General features: G+C 38.4%; 1 protein-coding gene across 3 annotated transcripts in view; it reads left to right on the plus strand.

Moving 5' to 3' along the window:
- The window catches only part of thsd7ba (thrombospondin, type I, domain containing 7Ba), a 202403-nt gene that overhangs the window by 113506 nt on the left and 70700 nt on the right, over nt 1-18197 (plus strand). For all 3 annotated transcript variants that reach the window (XM_035950501.2, XM_055015530.1, XM_055015531.1), the window contains 5 exons: nt 6438-6629; nt 8757-8988; nt 13248-13363; nt 15791-15923; nt 17590-17693. In XM_035950501.2, coding sequence (XP_035806394.2) covers nt 6438-6629; nt 8757-8988; nt 13248-13363; nt 15791-15923; nt 17590-17693 — 777 coding nt within the window. The remainder of the gene's footprint in view (nt 1-6437; nt 6630-8756; nt 8989-13247; nt 13364-15790; nt 15924-17589; nt 17694-18197) is intronic.

Raw genomic sequence — 18197 nt, forward strand, 5'->3', positions numbered from 1 at the left:
TAAACAGTGAAGAAAATTTACCACAAACAAAATGTGAGGCCAGACTTTAACCCTGGAGGAACACTGTTGAGTGACCTTGAGAGAGCCTATCACAGCAAACATCCAACAATATGGCTGAACTGAAGCAGTGTCCATAATTCCCATTGTGCACCTGCAGCTACCGGAAACATTTTCTGAGGTTACTGCAGCTGAAGATGGGTCACACAGTTAATAAAACCAAAGGTTCGCTTACTTTGTGCAGCATCACTGCTGCTGTTTAATGGCTGTGCACAATAAAGACGCAAAAGATTAACCTGTATTTGTTTCTCATTAACTTAAGGCCCAGTGTGTTTGTCTATTCTTGTGTGTCTAATCAATGCAGATATCCAGGTAATGCCATGGTCAACCAACCAATTTTCATTCCCAGTGTCAAATACTGCTGTTTTGTCAAAGGCACTGTCATCTCAGAGACGTGCACAAGGGATTCTTTGGCACCTGCATCAATATTTGATATCAATAGATGTATCAAACTTTTTTTTTTTGAGTTCCAAAGAGTCTCATCAAAATTTTAGAGTGGTGAAGTTGGTCTATGTCACAGGGTTTTCATTCAGGAGACTGTGGTTCATGTTCCATATTGTTTCTTCTTCATGTATTGTTATTATATTTTATCACTGGTTTAGGCAACAAAACCACTAAGGAGGGGATCATGGTTTGGTTTTCATACCTATTCTTACCATAAGATAGATAAATCCAAATCAGAATCAGTGTTAGTTCCAAGGAGGTTTTCACATATGAATAATTTGACGTGGTGATTTGGTGCTGTACAGGCTTAGCCAAGTTGTCTTGACAGCTCCTACTCCCTGCACAGTGACTCAAACTAACTACTGACCATGGACCATGCTGACTCAAACGTACCTGGTGCATCCGTGACTGACAGCTGACATGACAGATTTAAGGCCTCATAGATGCATGCAGGCTAACCGCTTTAAACCTACAGACAATCTGACCCAACAATAACCCAACAATATTGTTACCATCAGGTTCACTCTGTCCCTGCTCAACTTGTCAGCAGTATTCAGGTGGTGATAAACTCAGGAAAAAGCTCTAAATGTGGTTGTCACTGATTCCATTCTGAAGTTGCAGGTTTGACAGGCAGATACAGCAAATACGTTAATTACTGACCTAGGCCAGTTTATTAGAGCCCACATCCATGTTCACAGCGATTTTGTCCAATTTACGTTGTTCCCTTTGCCCTCCAGCACTGCCTTAAAAGCTGCCTGCACAGAGTGGATGTGATTATTAACTTTTAAGCAAAGGCGACTACTTTTATATATATATATATATATATATATATATATGTGTATGTATCAGAATAATGACAATGAAGAAGATTAATTGGTGGGTGGGCGAGCAGAATAGAAATCATGTTGAAACTGCATGCAGGAGGCAGTGATATTATATCTGAGTAAGAGCCCCAACTACAGATCCCTATATTAATAATGCAAAAGGACCCCTAGGGCATCCATCTATTTGCACAGCATCCTCCATCCCGCACACACAAAAGTAGTCTCATACATACACGCTGACACAGACACACAGTTCCACCAGTTGTGACTTTTCATGTTATCATGCCTTTTCTCTTTAGGCAGCGTTTCCAGGCAAAGCTTTGTGAGTCTTCTGTTACTTTTGTTTGCTAACATATTCATTAGTCCTTTGTGATTTTCACGCAGAACGATTGTTGAATAATTACAGATTTTCCAGTTTGTAAAAGAACAGCAAATAATTCTACCTTTGGCAATAATACATCTATTATAATAAATTCTTAAAACAGGCCTAGAGCCTGCTTTGCATGACATCCCGCTTGCATATCTTCTGTGTATTTATTTGATGGAAAACCTTAGGACTAATTCTAGATGTGTAGCCTTGCATATTTTTGCCTTAGTAAGGATGACCTAAGTGAACATGGAGCCTGTTTGTGTTTTGACAGTGTTGATCCCACAAACTTTGATATAGCCAGTGGGTGACTGTTTTAGAACTAGTTAGATGGAGCAGCTTGCTGTCATCATTTTACTGTTACCCCTGCCTGTAAGTTCAACAATAATTTAACTTCCAAACTGCATAACTTTGTGGAGAAGATTAAGTTTGTTATATTTTTAAGAGGCTCTACATTTTTTAGCAATACATTTTGCTGAAACTGTAAACCCTACATATAAAGGTAGGTAACAGGCAATGACTGACTGCAACACTGTCTCGTCCATAGCACAAACATGCTCGTTTCACAACAGCTTTAAAAATGTGGGATGCCTACCTTTTTTGGTCCATTCTTTTCTATTGGCCCACATCCACGTCACGTAACTCGTGAATTTCTTTTCACCCAGGAAACTCAGACTGAAGATGTGTGGTAAACCATTCTTCATTAGCTTTTTCAGTTTGCTTTTGTTAAGTATTAGCACCAAAATATTTAACCTAAAGCATGCAAATGCTAACAAAAAACTGAGGTTGTTTCCTCTCCTGCTTAGTTGACAAATCCTGCCCTTAGTACAACCAATAAAAAGCATAGCAATCTCACAGTTTTACAGATGTTTGTGTGAAAATACTATGTTTTGCAGTGTGGTCCAAAATAGCCATTACACTTTTTGCTTTTCTTTTGTGAAACTGGGCTGCTAAAAACAATGGAACCATACATGGAAATGTAACTCATGGGCAATAGTCGGTGGCAACGGCAAACTGATACGCTTGTGTCCTTTCAGTAAAAGAAATGGGAGTAATAAAAATAACTTTACATAAAACTTTCCCTTTTGCAATCTTCATTTACATTTACATTTAAATGTTTTCCTGCTGTATCTCAGTGCCTATTATCACAGCTCAACTAAGTTAAAGGCACTGCGAGTGTGTATCTGAAATATGGGTCGCTGAGGTTGATTCACAGCAATCTATAGCACATACTCTGTTACATTTGATGCTCACTTTGCATAAAGCATGCACACTTGAAATAATTACCTGGGTGGGAGCCATGGTGAACCAAGACAATGAATTCCTACACAGCTTAAAATCTTAGTGTCAGTTCAAAACAATTATGTTAAATATCAGTGCAGTTTCTATTCAAGTGCTGCAGCCTCCAGATCTTTGCTTCCTTTTAGATGCATTTAGAGGTATGTGATGATAAAAACTTATTCCTGGCCTCCCAGAGCTGTTGTTCTAGTTTTAAATGTAATTTCAGTGTACTTTACAGTACCACCTCCATCACCATCCATCCTTACACTTGTCACATACTACAGATATACTGCTAATGCCTCTTGTGGTATCCTCAGCAGGAGAGCTCTCCAACTTGTACCCACTTTCATCTGCACTAATGAAAGGAATAATGCATCCCATACCGTAGCCTGTGGGTCTTTACCATTACTTTAAGCAATAAAGGAGTGTTGTATACACACCAGTTACTTTGATGGCTGGAGATCTCTGAGGCTGTAACTTTATGGGCGAAAGGTTGTCAAATTCCCCAAGGGAGGATTTCACATCTGTCTGATGAGGCGATACACAGGTTCGCTCGCACTTCGTTTAGCGCTTTCCTCCATATCAAGGGTATTTACTCGGAGATGAGAAAAAAAAAACTCAAATTGATGACAAATCTGCCCTGAGGTTGTTTTTGTTAAACCATATTCCATGTAGTAGTGGCAAAGTTCAGCCAAGTTAATGATACTGCTGAGTATGAGCGTACTGTATCTCCAAAAACAATGCTTCAGCTGCTGCTGGCAATGTTTTGACATCAGGATGACAACTCTGTCTCTGAAACTGATCTCTTTTTCTTGGAGGGAGAAATCTGTGGCGGCAAACTCTTGGCAGGATCCAACACATACACACACGCACACACACACACACACGTATATATACAGTATACAACAAAGGTGAGTACAACCCTGTCACATGATTCCAAATGGTATCTCCTTATAGTAGTAGTAGCATTACTTTTAAGTTGGATATTTGTTCATTAACAGTTTAGATTCACGATAGATTTTAATTTCAATACAGGCCCCACAGTGGGAAATAACTGCAACAGAAATCAGTACAGCTTTCATTACTGAGATTCAAATCTTTTATTTTTTCAGTGCTGGGAAAATGGGTCTTCCTTTATTCCTAATGGCAGACTCAGTCCTTGGTATAAGGTCTCTAGAGTTATACATTCTTCAAAGACTGTTTTTTCAATCTTCTACCTTTCTCGACCAAAGGTGTTCCGTTGGATTTAAGTCAGGAGACATACTTGACCATAGAAGTATTTTTTCATATTTTTCTTCCTTGTGTTATTTTGTGCGCTTGGATCATTATAATGCTGGTATATTTTCCTGTTCTTCCATGTTTGTGGAGACTGACAGCGTGCCAGTATTTTGGTTTATCCACAGACATTCATTGTTCCATCTACAAATGTCATCTCCCCAACACCTTTTGCACTCAAGCAGTCCCGTATCATCACTCTCCCACCTCTTTGCTTCACTGTTGGGACTGTGCATTCATTGTAGTAGTCCTGCTCAGGTTAATGCCAAACATGCTGAAACACATCTCAGCTGAACAAATGTATCCTGGTCTCATCTGACAAGAAAAAAAGTGCTGCAATATTTATGCGTCTTTTTGTGTTTCTCAACAAACTTAATCTTGCCGTTTCGTGCCAAACCATGAGCAAAGTTATTGTTTTTCCTTGTATGCTGTCCACAAAGGGCTGAAGTTATACACTTTCCTTCTCACTATCTGAGCTCTCACAGAACCTTAGACAACCCCTGTGCCAACTCTGGAGCACACTGTCAGTGGCCTTATTTTAGAAGGACAACCACCGTGGGACTGTTTCGTGGTATCCTGACTTGACTATTACTGATTACTGCTGAAGTTGTGTTTCTGCTAATATTTAGCTGTCTGTAGTCTCCATGCATCTATTTCCGTCATTGTTATCACCATTGAATTTTTCAATTCTTCTGGCAACTGTTTTCCATGTGAAACCATTGTATAGATAGACACAGCCCGTAGGTCCAAAGCTGAGGAGCGTCTGATCTTCACAAGTTAATTCACAGCCATGTCTGTGCAATTAGGCTAACCAGAAATCACAGGTATTGTTTTTTTTCCCTCTATCAGCAGATTTTTTTAACTTGCGTGTCAGTGATAACGGGGGTATTTACTTTAGTTGTGAGTGGAGTTTCTACTTTGAGGCCTTTATTTTTAATATCTCTCTTAAGTCTTTGTTTATTTGTTAATAAGGAACACTCTAAATGTTAATTTATACAGTTGTCAAATAATGCACTCACTGAGATGTGATACAATTTTGAATCTTTTGACATTTAAGTGATATTGCACAAGGGTGTACCCACTTCTATACTGTGCGTGTATAGATACCTATACACTTCTTCTCCAGCATTTAAAATGTTTATTCACACACAAGAAAAGCATTATCATAGAGTACAGTAGAGAGAAAAGACTGAGTTCCGTGTAGCTGCTTCACTCCTAAAAGAGAAAATAATTTGTGATACATATTTCATAACATTGCTGCAAGATGAAGGCTGAAGGAGTAGCTTTTAATACTGTCTCAGAATACCAATAGGATGGCCTTATTATATTCTCTGGATAAAATGAATTTCTGTGTGGGTTTGACAAAAATTAGGATGGATGCCTACTTATGTTTGTTGTAAATCTTTTATCAAAGAGGGAATCTGTTTGCCTAAAGTATCTGCAACTATTTTCAGCCGGCAAACTTTGCCTACACACACACACACACACACACACACACACACACACACACACACACACACACACACACACACACAAAAAAAAAAAAAACAAAACAAATGAGAACTTTAAGATAAATTTTGCCTTTATTATAACAATAATTTCAAAAGCGTGATGATTGTAATTAATCAAGTTTCAGTTCAAGACACATCTTAACCGTCTACTTACAGCTATGTAGGCTACGTGTATACATTTGTGTGTATACATTTGTGTGTATTCATATCAGATTCTGTGTCAAAATGACTTTGATTATACTGTATTCGTACCTGGCATCAACATGCTTGATCAGCGTCATCATTGAGATCTACTTATCATCTCATCCTACTTTTGTGGATATGTGAACAGTATTTACACTTTATTTCAGTGTGATCAGAATGAAAGCTAGCTCACATCTGGAGGTTAATGTATTTTCACCACAATCTGTTTCAGATACTTTATGTCATCGTGCCAGAGATTCGGGTTTTTAGTGTGCTTCTCATGTGCACCTATGACTTTATGCATCTCTTACCTGGCCTGTGATTTGAATCTGACCACAGTGTGTGTTGGCTTTATATACACAAGTTTTTTCACCACCTATCTGATTGCTGTCTGATCAGGACAAGACACATATAGTGTAACTAATCTGATCTTGATTCACTTTGAACCCCTAAAACTGATGCCTCCATTCAGTTTTCTTATCTTGCCTTCCTCAGGAGAAGATGTGCCCAACGACCACTGTGCAGATGACCCTCCTCTCTCAGAGGAGGCCTGTGAGGTGGCCTGTTTGGCAGACTGTGTGGTTGGCTCCTGGTCCTCCTGGTCCACCTGCTCACACAGCTGTGCCACAAAGACTGCAGAGGGCAGACAGAGCCGCATCCGCAGTGTGTTGGCCATCCCAGGGAAAGGTAATCCAGCATTTACTGACTGCTGTCACTCTTAAAGATCTATTTCTTTGCTGTGATCACTGATGCTGGAATGATATTCACCTTGACTTTCTATTGATAAAGTTTTGATTTATTGAGCATTGGTGGAAACTGCCATTTTGTTGTAAATATAGGACTTGATTATAGTCCTAATCAGTATTTTTCCATACAGAGTAAGTAAAAGAAGACAAAAGATTGAGGAGGTGTAAAAGTAAATAGTGTATACATTACAGCATCTTTTAAATATCTATGGGGTCCGTTAGTACCTTTACTGGACAACACAAAGTATGAAAATGCAAATATTTTGGGATTGTATGAAGTAACCTGTAAATAATATTTTTTTTTAAAAAGGACACTATGTTTTTCATTAGTTGATTACACAGTGCCTACGTGATACATCGTTACTTGCTACTTGGAGTCAAAATGAGGAAATCCAGGACTAACTCAACGCTAGACTCAGCAAATAAAAAGTGAAGATTGATTTAGCCAGAGGCTTTATCACAGTGGTTTCACGTACACTGTGGCTTTGTTTTGGCTGTTATTTCTCTAGATTTCAGACTCTTATTTAGACATTTTTCATCTCAGAACCGTTTGAGGTTTGAGTTGACCATCCATTATCAGGACACTTTCTCAGCTCCGTATTTCTCTGTGTACTCCATGTGTTGTGTTTTCAAGTCAGACAGCGGAGCCTTGGCAGCCGGCTACCACCCATTAATCCCTGTAACTAAACGCATATCTGCAGTAACAGCTGATGAAAGAATCTCACAGCTTAAGCCAGGTTCCAAACTGCGTTGTTTATTGCCACGTTGCTGGCTATCTGCTTGCTGGCAGAGGTGCTGTGAGTGTTTGTGTGTGTGTGAATGCTATATTTGTGTTTATAGGCCTGCATGTTTTTAGCAGTGTGACAGTGTAGAAGGACTGACGAATGCAAAGCAGACTGGATGATGCAGGTATTTGTTTGGTTGTGGCTCAGTGACAAACTCGTCTATGCCCTTCTGTAAATCACAGTACACTTCAGGGCTCGTAACACTCTCCAGATAACACCTATAACCCTTAATCAACTCAACTGTCCCTTGCTTTAACTTCATTTAGGCTGAGCAGTCCCTGCAATGACCAGTTGAGACTAAATGTGCAAGTTTGTTCTCTGCAGATCGCACTCAATCGCACAAACATGTGTGTGTGGTGTGTGTTAGCACACGTCTTTGTAAATGGACACATTACAATGATTACCTAGGCATGCTTCTAATTTGTAAGTTTGTAAAGGAAATAGTATAGTTTGGTTAAATTCATCAGATATTTTTTATAACACACAACACTCTCAACATGCACAATACACAATGACAAAGACTTAAAATGACAGAGAAGGATTACACTAAGTACAGAATTTGTAAATAGCCAATTGTAAGAAGATAGCGGAATATAAAAGCCCTAAAAGGTGTTATTTTTTATAGTTGCCCTGTGCTTTCTATTCACATATTTACAGTTATATGCTTTTTAAAACTATAATCTATCACCAAAAATAAGAGTTAAAAAAATAAAACTGATGCTGTATTTTTGCAACAGTTGGTTTTGCAGGGTTAATACAAATATCCATAGATTTACCTGCTTTCTTGCTGTACTGCAATTGAAGTTGAATATCGAATTATGTGTATAAAGAATGAATAAACGTGACTGTGAGGACACAGGGATCTGTAGCTGGAAACAGATCGTTGTTGTGTGCCTTTAGGCACTCTTGACTGGGCTCACAAATCCACTGACCTTACTGAGACTGTGTATTTCAAACTTCTGCAAGTTGTAACTTGTAAAAGGTCTGCTTGGCTACCCCCAAAAAACATTTCTTTAGCCACCAAAAAGCTGGAGGTCGCTCATAGTACTATATTTGATTTCCGGTGATTTACTGCAACTTGTACTTTTAGTCGAATGTATTTTACTTTTTGTCCAATTCACATGTACTCTGCATAATAATGTTGCTGACATGACTTTTAGCTGGGTTATAGTCACAGGAAAATGCCTAACTGTGTCTACTCAGCTTTTTTTCAGAATGCCATGTTGTATATACTCTTTATGTATATGTCACTTTGACACTGTTTCCTATGGGTTGGCCTACAGAGGGGAAATCCTGCCCAGCAGCTCCAGCCCTGGAGGAGTGGAGAGCCTGCAATGATCATTCCTGCATGGTATTTTACTGGGAGGCCTCGCCATGGGGTCCCTGTATTGAGGATAACTCTCTGGATGTGAATGGAACCGACTTCATGAATGGGACTTCTACCTGTGCTGTCGGGGTCCAGATCCGCAAAGTCAGCTGCATGAAGATGAATGCTGGTTCTGTTGTAAATAAAAGGTAGGCTTTCTGTTCTGAGGCATCAATTTTACATCTGTAATGTGACATTTATTGCAATTCAACAATACTGGTGTACTCTTTTGCAGTTGGACAGCGCATATATGTCTGTAGACTTCAAAAGATATCGTAAATTGGATTTTTTTTTCCTGTTTATTTCTGAATGGGACTGAGCTGGATGTGCTCCTACACAACTGATTTGGATTCTAAAGTATCTTTTGCAAAAAATCTATTTCTTCCATATTAAGGAAGAGAAGAGTAGTAATCGCAGAAAATGTGTTTATTGTTGAAGAAGCACAAAATCCATGTTAGGGTGATGTTGGCATAAGACTGATACAGGATTTTAACCTAGAAAACTATGGTTTGTGTCCTGCACGGGATCTTTGATTTTAGACCTTTCACTCCCACTTACTTTCTTACCCAGTCAAATATAGGATTAGTTGACTGATAAGCAGCAACCCTTAAAGCAATAGCATGAATAGCAAAGATATGCTGAGTAGCATGAGAACATATCTGTTGAGAGACAGCGCTGGTTACATTATTCCAAAATTTCATTAAGAGAATTTGTAGTTGCTTTTTTTCATTTGAAGCATTATTTTTTGTTTTTCACACATGGCATGTGTCCACAACAATAATTTTGAGGTCTTTTTTCAGAGAGCTTTCGCCGAAACATGTCAAAGTAATCAACATCTATCTATGCACCTTATGTCTGAAAAAAAGAACTCAAAATTATTGCATTAATAAGAAGACGATGAACGTTTTTGAGATATGTGTCCACAACAGTTCACAGGTACATCAGCTTCCTCCATATATGTTGTCACTGAACTCATTTGCCTCTGTGCACTTGCAAGTGAATGTGTGGTTTCAGCCCACTCAAACAAACATACTAAATAACAATTCTAATTATTTTGCCAGTATGAAAAATGCACTGTTTCAGATTTGTCTTCTTTCCTTCGTATCTTACAGTGCTGCTTTGCTTACTTTTAGTTACCAGAAGAAGGGCCCTGAGAGAAGCAAGTGGTAAATTACTGGTGAAGACTAAACAAGCTTGGTAAAATCAAGGGGGAAATGTGGTCATATTTCTCTTGAAGAAAAATCACTTAAGAATATGATCTCCATTTTCCAAACACATCTGACTTGCAGCTATCTCGTGTATGCTTTTTAGTTACTGACAGATGACCCAGAGGACTCTGTACACTATGAAATCTTATCCCCAGAGTTTTGTGTGCTGAGCTCTTCTTTTATGCTTTCTGTCTGTGTGTTTAGCATTTCTTTTTTGTGAACCAGAGATTCATTTTGCTTATGCTCCACCATTATCTACTCCTCTTTCAGCAATACAATATCAAACACTGCTAAGGGCTTTTGTGCTGTCACTGTAATGATGTTATAGCCCACACCAGGAAGACGGATTTATAAATAATTCACAAAGTTTGCCCTTCTTTAGCTCAATATATTATTGACAGGGCCATAAAATGGATTATAGAGAGGCTTTTTTCTCATGCTCATCCTGTCTCCCACCACAGAGGTTTTAATGAAAGCTGTCATTTCTGCTCCACCAACAGATCTTGTCTGTACAGTATGCTTTGAATTCAATCACTTCTCTGCTATTCATATGGCTGCAGAGTGTTCATTTAATGGAACAGCACCTAACACATCGCCCTGCATGTTGCTATTCATCATAGACAATTTTGACTGTCAATAACGAGTGCGTTAGTATGTTTATCCTGCAAAGCTGCACCTTTCAGCTGTCCATTCAAACGCTGCTGTGTTTGGGATTGCTTAGTGTCCATATAGAATCACACAGAGGTCGTGGTTCAGGTAGTAGAGTGGGTTGTCCACTAATTGGTGAGACTGGTGGCTTGATCCCTGGCCCGACTGTGCCCTTAATGCTCCAGATGGCAGGCAAGCATCTTTGGTGTGTGTGTGTGCAAATGGGTGAATGAGAAACACATTGCAAGGCACTTTGTAGAAAGTGTAAGGTTAAAAGGTGTTATATTATTACCATTCTGGAATAACATAGATTTTGAATACCAAGCTTTACATTGCAATGGTAACACACAAAAGTCACATACGCATGTAGTAGCATATTTTATAGATTAAAACAGATAAAATTAAATGGAAGAATTCAGATTCTGCCATTGTTATTCCTTCAATCCTGGTTATACTCAAACTTTTGACTAAAAAAATGCAGAAATGTCTATTAAATTTCTACATTGTTCCCATCTGATACCTTCAAATACAACTGATGTGCTGCTGGAGAAGGGTCACCTCAGTCAGCAAACATCTAAGCATGTCATGCTGAGCAATAATCTCCCAGTGAGCGATGGCTCAACAAAAAGGCTGCTGGGGTTTTCTTGGTATCAGTACAGAGCCCTCAGCAAAACATGAGATAGATTTTCAGTTTCATTTCTGTTGCTCTTTGTCACAATACTTGCAGCAATGGGGAAAGAAGATTGTAATGTATGACGCATTCTATTATACGTGTTTAACATGTGAGAACAACAGTCGTTATACTTAAAATGAAATATAATTATGGTCATTTAATGTAAGAGTTAGTTTGATTAACTTTTTGATGTGTATTATTGCTATACTGAATGTGTTCAGACTTGGCACAACATAAATATGTACATATATTTTAACCTATACATTTGAATATATAACTAGTGCTATATTTTAAGAATTTAAGTAACTTAATGACAGTGATTAATTGGTTATTTCCTTGCGCTTTGGAAAAGATACCGCGCAAGAGACCTTGAACGTTCCTGAACATGTCACAGCTGAGCTCCGTTGCCTTGCCTGTAAGTCTTAACTTCCTCATTCTGAGCAAACCACACAATATTCCTCCAGCTGCTCTGTTGCATTGCCATGCCCTCTGGCATACATCAGTGCAAGGAGGGAGAGAGAAGAGAAGCGATAAAGCTGGGGAAGGATGGGTTTATGTATCTTGCCTCCTTATGCTTTGGCATACTTTGATCTCATTCCTGTGCGTGCTGGCTGTCTGCAGTCAGTAGGATGAGGCACCATGCTGGGTCTCTAGTGAGACCTGGATCTGGTTGTCGGGCAAAGGAAGTCACTTGCTCTGAAATGAAATTTGGAAGTCTGTATGTGTATGTGTTTCTGTGTCGAGCAAGGAGGGGGCTTGGCTGCTGGTTGATGAAGACATCAAAGCTCATGACTTATTTGATTTTACATAGCTGCATTAATCCGCACTTCAAGGTTGCACAACACACAAAATACAACACAGCCAAAGGGCTGCTACAGATAAGCTATACAAGATAAATACACATATAAATAGACAAGACATATATGACTGTTTTCTATTTTGAGACAAGTAAATTGTTACAAGTCAGAGAAAGGCTCTTTAAAGCCTGGTAATAGCACATTTGGTCTGGCAGAAGTGATCTATTAGAAATCAGTTTGTACATCCTCACTTTTCTCAGGTTTAATTAGCAGCTGTGTGTTGATTGATTTTTCTCCTACAACACACTCTCCCTTTCCTTGGTGACAATAAAAGACTACTGTTGCTGCTCAGTTTATATATATAGGAGGATAAATACACTCACCTGGATGGTTACACTGATAAATTGTTTCCCCTATTTGTAGCTACACAGCCCTGCTAGCTAGTCAAACATCTTTTTAGTTTATATTTAGCTATTTTTTGCTGTTTGAAGTATGTAATGCAAAGTGTATTTTAGGACTTTTTTTTTGCTGAAAACAGCTGCATGCTGCTGTGTGTTGCAAAGATTGTGGGCTGGAAATCTGAAAGGATGATTTAAAAAAGGCTGGGGAGAATTTCTCTGTGGTTTTGGGCTCTGAACAGCACCTTTCACAGAAGGATTTGCTCTATTGTTAATATAAAAGATGCATATGTTAAAAATATATATTGATTGGAGTAGCTTGAGGATAACTAGGATTTCAAAATAAAAAGAAAAAAATACGATGAGCCATAAGATATATATTTGTATTCTGGAATAATAAATAATAATGGAAGGATTTGTCTTTTCATAGAGCAAAATTTGAACCCTGGGAAGCAACTGAATGTGTGAGAAAACTGTAAATTTCTCTATCTGTCCACCCTTTGCCTGAGCATGCAGGCAGGGACACATGTAATCAGTCATGTTTTCTGTGGGGAGATGTGTGATGTCAAGGACAGGGCAGCTGTTACACTGCACTGTCCTTTTACCAGTGAGACTCCACACGTTTATCATTCATCTCCTGGGGGGTGAAGAGAATTTAAGACCACTGTTTGTCTGTATGTTTAGGTGCTCAGATTCTTCTCGTCCAGACACCGTCCAACCCTGTTTGCTTCCCTGCAAGAAAGACTGCATTGTGACACCCTTCAGTGAATGGACTGCCTGCCCATCAACCTGCCTTCCAGGTAGCTCATCACATGAATTTCTATGAACTCATTTTCAAAATGACTTTCTAACAGCTTCACAATCTTTGGAAAACTAGCTGGATATCCTAATGCAGAATGCCCTCCATACCTTTTGGTCTTTTTAACTCTCCAAACTTTAAGCAGTTTCAGGGCTTTGTTTTGCTTCTGCACCTCTATGGAAACAGCACAACTATGACTACAAGTAGAGCGAGCTCCACCTATCTTCTGTGCAGTACCACATTTATACCATAAATCATAAAAAAGACAAAGATGAAAACTGAATTTCTAAATGCCCATAGCTGTAGTGACTCCACATAATTTAGATATTTAATTTCTTACATTTTTATTCTGTCTCCTGTCTGAAGCTCACCTAAAGACTCTCATGTGACTGATGATCACAGCTGACTATATCATAGCTTCTCAGTTGTGTTGAGAAGCACAGGATTTTTGTTGCTGTTTACAGAGTCTGGTTAGATCATCCATCCATCCATTATCTATCATTATCATAATCATCCATCTATACACCGCTTAATCCTCATTAGGGTTGCAGGGGGCTGGAGCCTATCCCAGCTGACTTAGGGTGAAGGCAGGGGACACCCTGGACAGGTCACCAGTCTATCACAGGGCTACATATAGAAACAAACAAGCACACTCACATTCACACCTATGGACAATTTAGAGTTACCAATTAACCTGAGCCTGTTTTTGGACTGTGGGAGGAAGCTGGAGTACCCAGAGAAAACCCATGCATGCACAGGGAGAACATGCAAATTCCATGTAGAAAGATCCCAGGCCCAGACTGGGACCCAAACTGGGGATCTGGTTAGATCAATATTTCACAAATTTTTGGAAGAGGCATGTAGAAAATTAACAGTCTCCACTTATTTTAGCATCAACTGGAAAGCAAAAACACACATTTTTTAAATAAATAAATTCAGGTGTCAAAGGGTTAATGAATTGATGAGCAAGAACTTTCTGAAGCTAAATGAAGATGAGAAGTGGATCCTTCTAGTTGGTCCTATGAAAATAAGACAGCTCCTGTTCAACTGTTACATTTTCTGACCTAAATTATTAATTTTCTGACCCTAATTTTAGATCCCATTTTAATTGTTTGACAAACACAGCCTTTTATCATTTACAATATAGCAATTGTAAGACCTCTCCTGAGCCAGCAAGCTGTTCATGCCTTTTTTAGTCATCTTTGATACTGTAACACTCCATCTGCTGGTTAATCAAAAGCAGCTATTGCAAAACCGCAGACTATCCAAGATGCTGTTGTCAGAGTTTTAACAAAAACTAAAAAGAAAGGTCTAATAACTGCAGTTTAATGTAGCCCACACTGGCTCACTGTTTCTTGAAGAATTGATTTTAAGTCGTTCCTGGAGAAAGCACCAAATGGCCTTGCCCCCTCTTATATCACAGACTCCCTGTCGTGCTATGATCCGCCACAAATCCTAAGATCCTCCACAGCTGCTCTTTTAACTATTCCCAAGGTCGCCACACAAACCTTTGGGGGTGCCAGATTTAGCTATTATGCCCCAAAAATATGTGACACTCTGCTTTTAAATATTAGACAACTCAAAATGTTTTTTATTTAGCCTGTGAATGACAGCAATCTGTTTTAATTTATCTAAAGAAACTGTGTTAGCTCTGTTAGACATAAACATTCATTTCCTCCATTCCTCCCTGTCTAAGTGTGTGTCATTTTGTCACTTTCTCTCTACTGCATTGTGAAGCACTTTGAGCTGCATTTTGTGTGTATGAGGTGCTATATAAATAAAGTTCATTCGTTCGTTTGAATATGTTCTCCCACAATGTGTCTAGTGTAGTAAATGATTACATTTGATTGTAAATGACAGTGTTAACTGTCCATTATATTAAGCTGAGACATCAAGAGGAAAATGGATATTTAATGGATTTCAATATGTGTACCGTAGTATCTTGGAAATCAAAAAGTATGTAATTGTTTTTAGAAGAATTGAGCGGGCCCCTCATCTCTGTAAATATGCTGTAGTCCACTGGGTCTGTTGATGATGTAATCACTTTCTTAATTGCACCATTTTCAATGTTTAGTAATTAGTGTTGTGTAATGAGCCTTGGAGCATGAGCCAAATGAAGCCATTACAGTGCTCTGTGTCCGAAAGCAGACCGCAGTGAAGCAGAGGACATCACAGCCACAAGGGCACGCTAATCAGGATCCGATCAATTCTGAGACCACTTGCTTTTTGGCCATTTCTTTGAGATGTTAGACTCCACTGGTGAAATTGAGTCTTCATTTATTTTGTGCTCCAGACATACAGTATGTCAGGCATTTGTCTCAGTATCATTTTACATCCTCTTCTTCCTTGAAAACATTCACTTAAATTCAACTGTGTATCTGTTACTGAAAGGAGCCTTTTTCTGAAGATTGTGTTTCATGTTCAACAGAAAATGTAACTGCCGCCACGCAGTCTCGCTACAGGACTATCATTCAGAGGTCTGCTAATGGAGGTCAAGAGTGTCCTGACACGCTGTATGAGGAGAGAGAGTGTGAATCACTCCGAGTATGTCCAGTGTATAGGTAAATCAAGCACTATTTATAATGAAAGGCTTACTTTTCTTGTTTACAGTGAAGTTAATTTAATATATCTGCTGCAAGGTGAGAAGTGTAAGTGTGACTTGTTTTTGAATACCAAGTGTCAGATGGATTTATTAATGCTGTGAAAAAAAACTTGAGATGTGCAACTGAGCTGAGAAATTAGAAAATCCAGATACATTTGTAAATGAAGTTCCATTTCAGCCTGAGATGGTCAGATTTATTGGTACGCGGTTAAAATAATTAAAGCAATTTATAAAGAATGGTAAAACTGAACTTCAGTGATGATGACAGTAATAAACTAAGAATGAACAATAGCTCTATTACATGTGTTTAATGAGGTAACTTGTAATTCCACAGAAAAACAAAAATTAATTAGATATTGTTAAGTTCCAGCTATTTTTGCTATAATGAGACAAGCCACAACAAATAATAAAGCTACTGAGTGACAGCTTTGATGGTTCTTATTAAATAGAAGGTCATAGATTATACCCTATCTCATAAAGTAATGATACATTAGAGGGATGTCGAAAAATGGGAAAATACAACATCAAACTCTAAACTAATATCCTGCATGACAGGCAGAAACTTTTTTTTTTAGTTAGCAACATTTGCACTAACTGGAAAAGACACACAATCGCAATTAGACTAGATGTGTCTCACAAAACTTTCAGTATTTCGCTCAGATATTTGACTTTTAAACTGTTTACTATTACAATTTCAGTTTTATGTCACGTCATATGGAGAAATTTTAACATGTTATTGCCATCATGTTGGTTATATGTTGCCATTAGTGATCAATATTCAGACAAGCATTTTTTCCCTTTTACTTAAAAGATTGACTTGGCATGTTTTCTTTAAACTTTAGACTGGCAGTGTAGAAAAAAGTGATTTAGATGTAGTGCCAGCTTATTAATGTTGTTTTTTTTCTTGCAATGTCGAACTCATAGCAATATCAAATTATCAAAATATATGTATTATGTAATTGATGCATCCGATAAAGATGGTAGGAGTTGCAAAAATGAAAGGTATTTATTGTCTTTAACCATTCAGCAATCGAAGCTATTTATTATGGTTTAAAATTTTTGTTTCCATATTCACCACCTACTAGTCTGAAAATGAGACAAACTAGAAAAACATTCAACCCCAATAGGAATAGGGCATCAGCCAACCTAACCATTTAGCAACATCTGACAATTATTACTGTATATTACTAATGATATAAGTGCCATTAGACATTCAGTTAAGAGTTTGTTTATGGGATTTTATATACCATCTAATTTTAATTCCAGTACAACTGAACCAATCCTTCAACTCCAGAAAAGTGCACCAATATTCAAGCAGCATAGCATTGCAATGTATCACATTAATTTATGTTTCCAGAAGCGTTCTAACCAAATACCAATCCAGTTGGCAAAGTGGCCTCACAAATTGCACAAATTTTATATTTTTGTCGTAACTGTAGCAGCAGTGATAACAAACTGTAATGCCTCCAGCTTTTATCCACACGGCATGCCGACTGCATCTGGTCCACATCAGCAATTACAAACTAATAAGTGTGAGAACAAGCTCATGACATGTTTAACCTTTTGTGTACACAAAACTGCAATAATACTCTGCCATCCTAAAATCTGTCTGTCTTTCTGTGTAGGTGGAGGACACATAAGTGGCACAGCTGCACTCTGGTTCCTGATTCTGTTCGACGAGGATTATCTGGACCAGCAGAAGCCTGTGGAAATGGCTTAGAAACAAGAGGCAAGTTTTCTACCAGACCTTGTATTCTCCAACTTGTATTTTCTCCAGACAGCTGTTGCTATATCACCTGTTTGAAGCTTTGCTCTTCCATCTATTTACTGTCCTTATTTAATGAAACTTAATAGCCCTTTCAGAACAACTCCTTTAACAAGAAAGTGATGGAAACATTAAGGAAGGAGGCAATTTGTTCAGAGAATGTAATGAGATGAACCTTTCTGTCAACTGTCTTGATGATCTCATCACAGTGCTGGTTTCTTATTAATGCATGTAACAAGTCAGATGGCCACGATCACATTTTAGCAGCAGGTTGAGAGAAAGAATCAACACCATGTGTACCACACAGTACCCACAAAACACAATACATGCAGATACTCATTTAAATTAAGCAGAGAAAAAATATAAAACATGCTCACACTAGAGTGTCCTTTAATAAAGACAGGATGGAAATGTGTATCCCAGCTTAGTCATAAAGTTGCAGTTTACGCTCATATGTGTGCAGACTTG

This window comes from Amphiprion ocellaris, chromosome 11 (genome assembly GCF_022539595.1).
Source record: "Amphiprion ocellaris isolate individual 3 ecotype Okinawa chromosome 11, ASM2253959v1, whole genome shotgun sequence".
Lineage (NCBI taxonomy): Eukaryota > Metazoa > Chordata > Actinopteri > Pomacentridae > Amphiprion > Amphiprion ocellaris.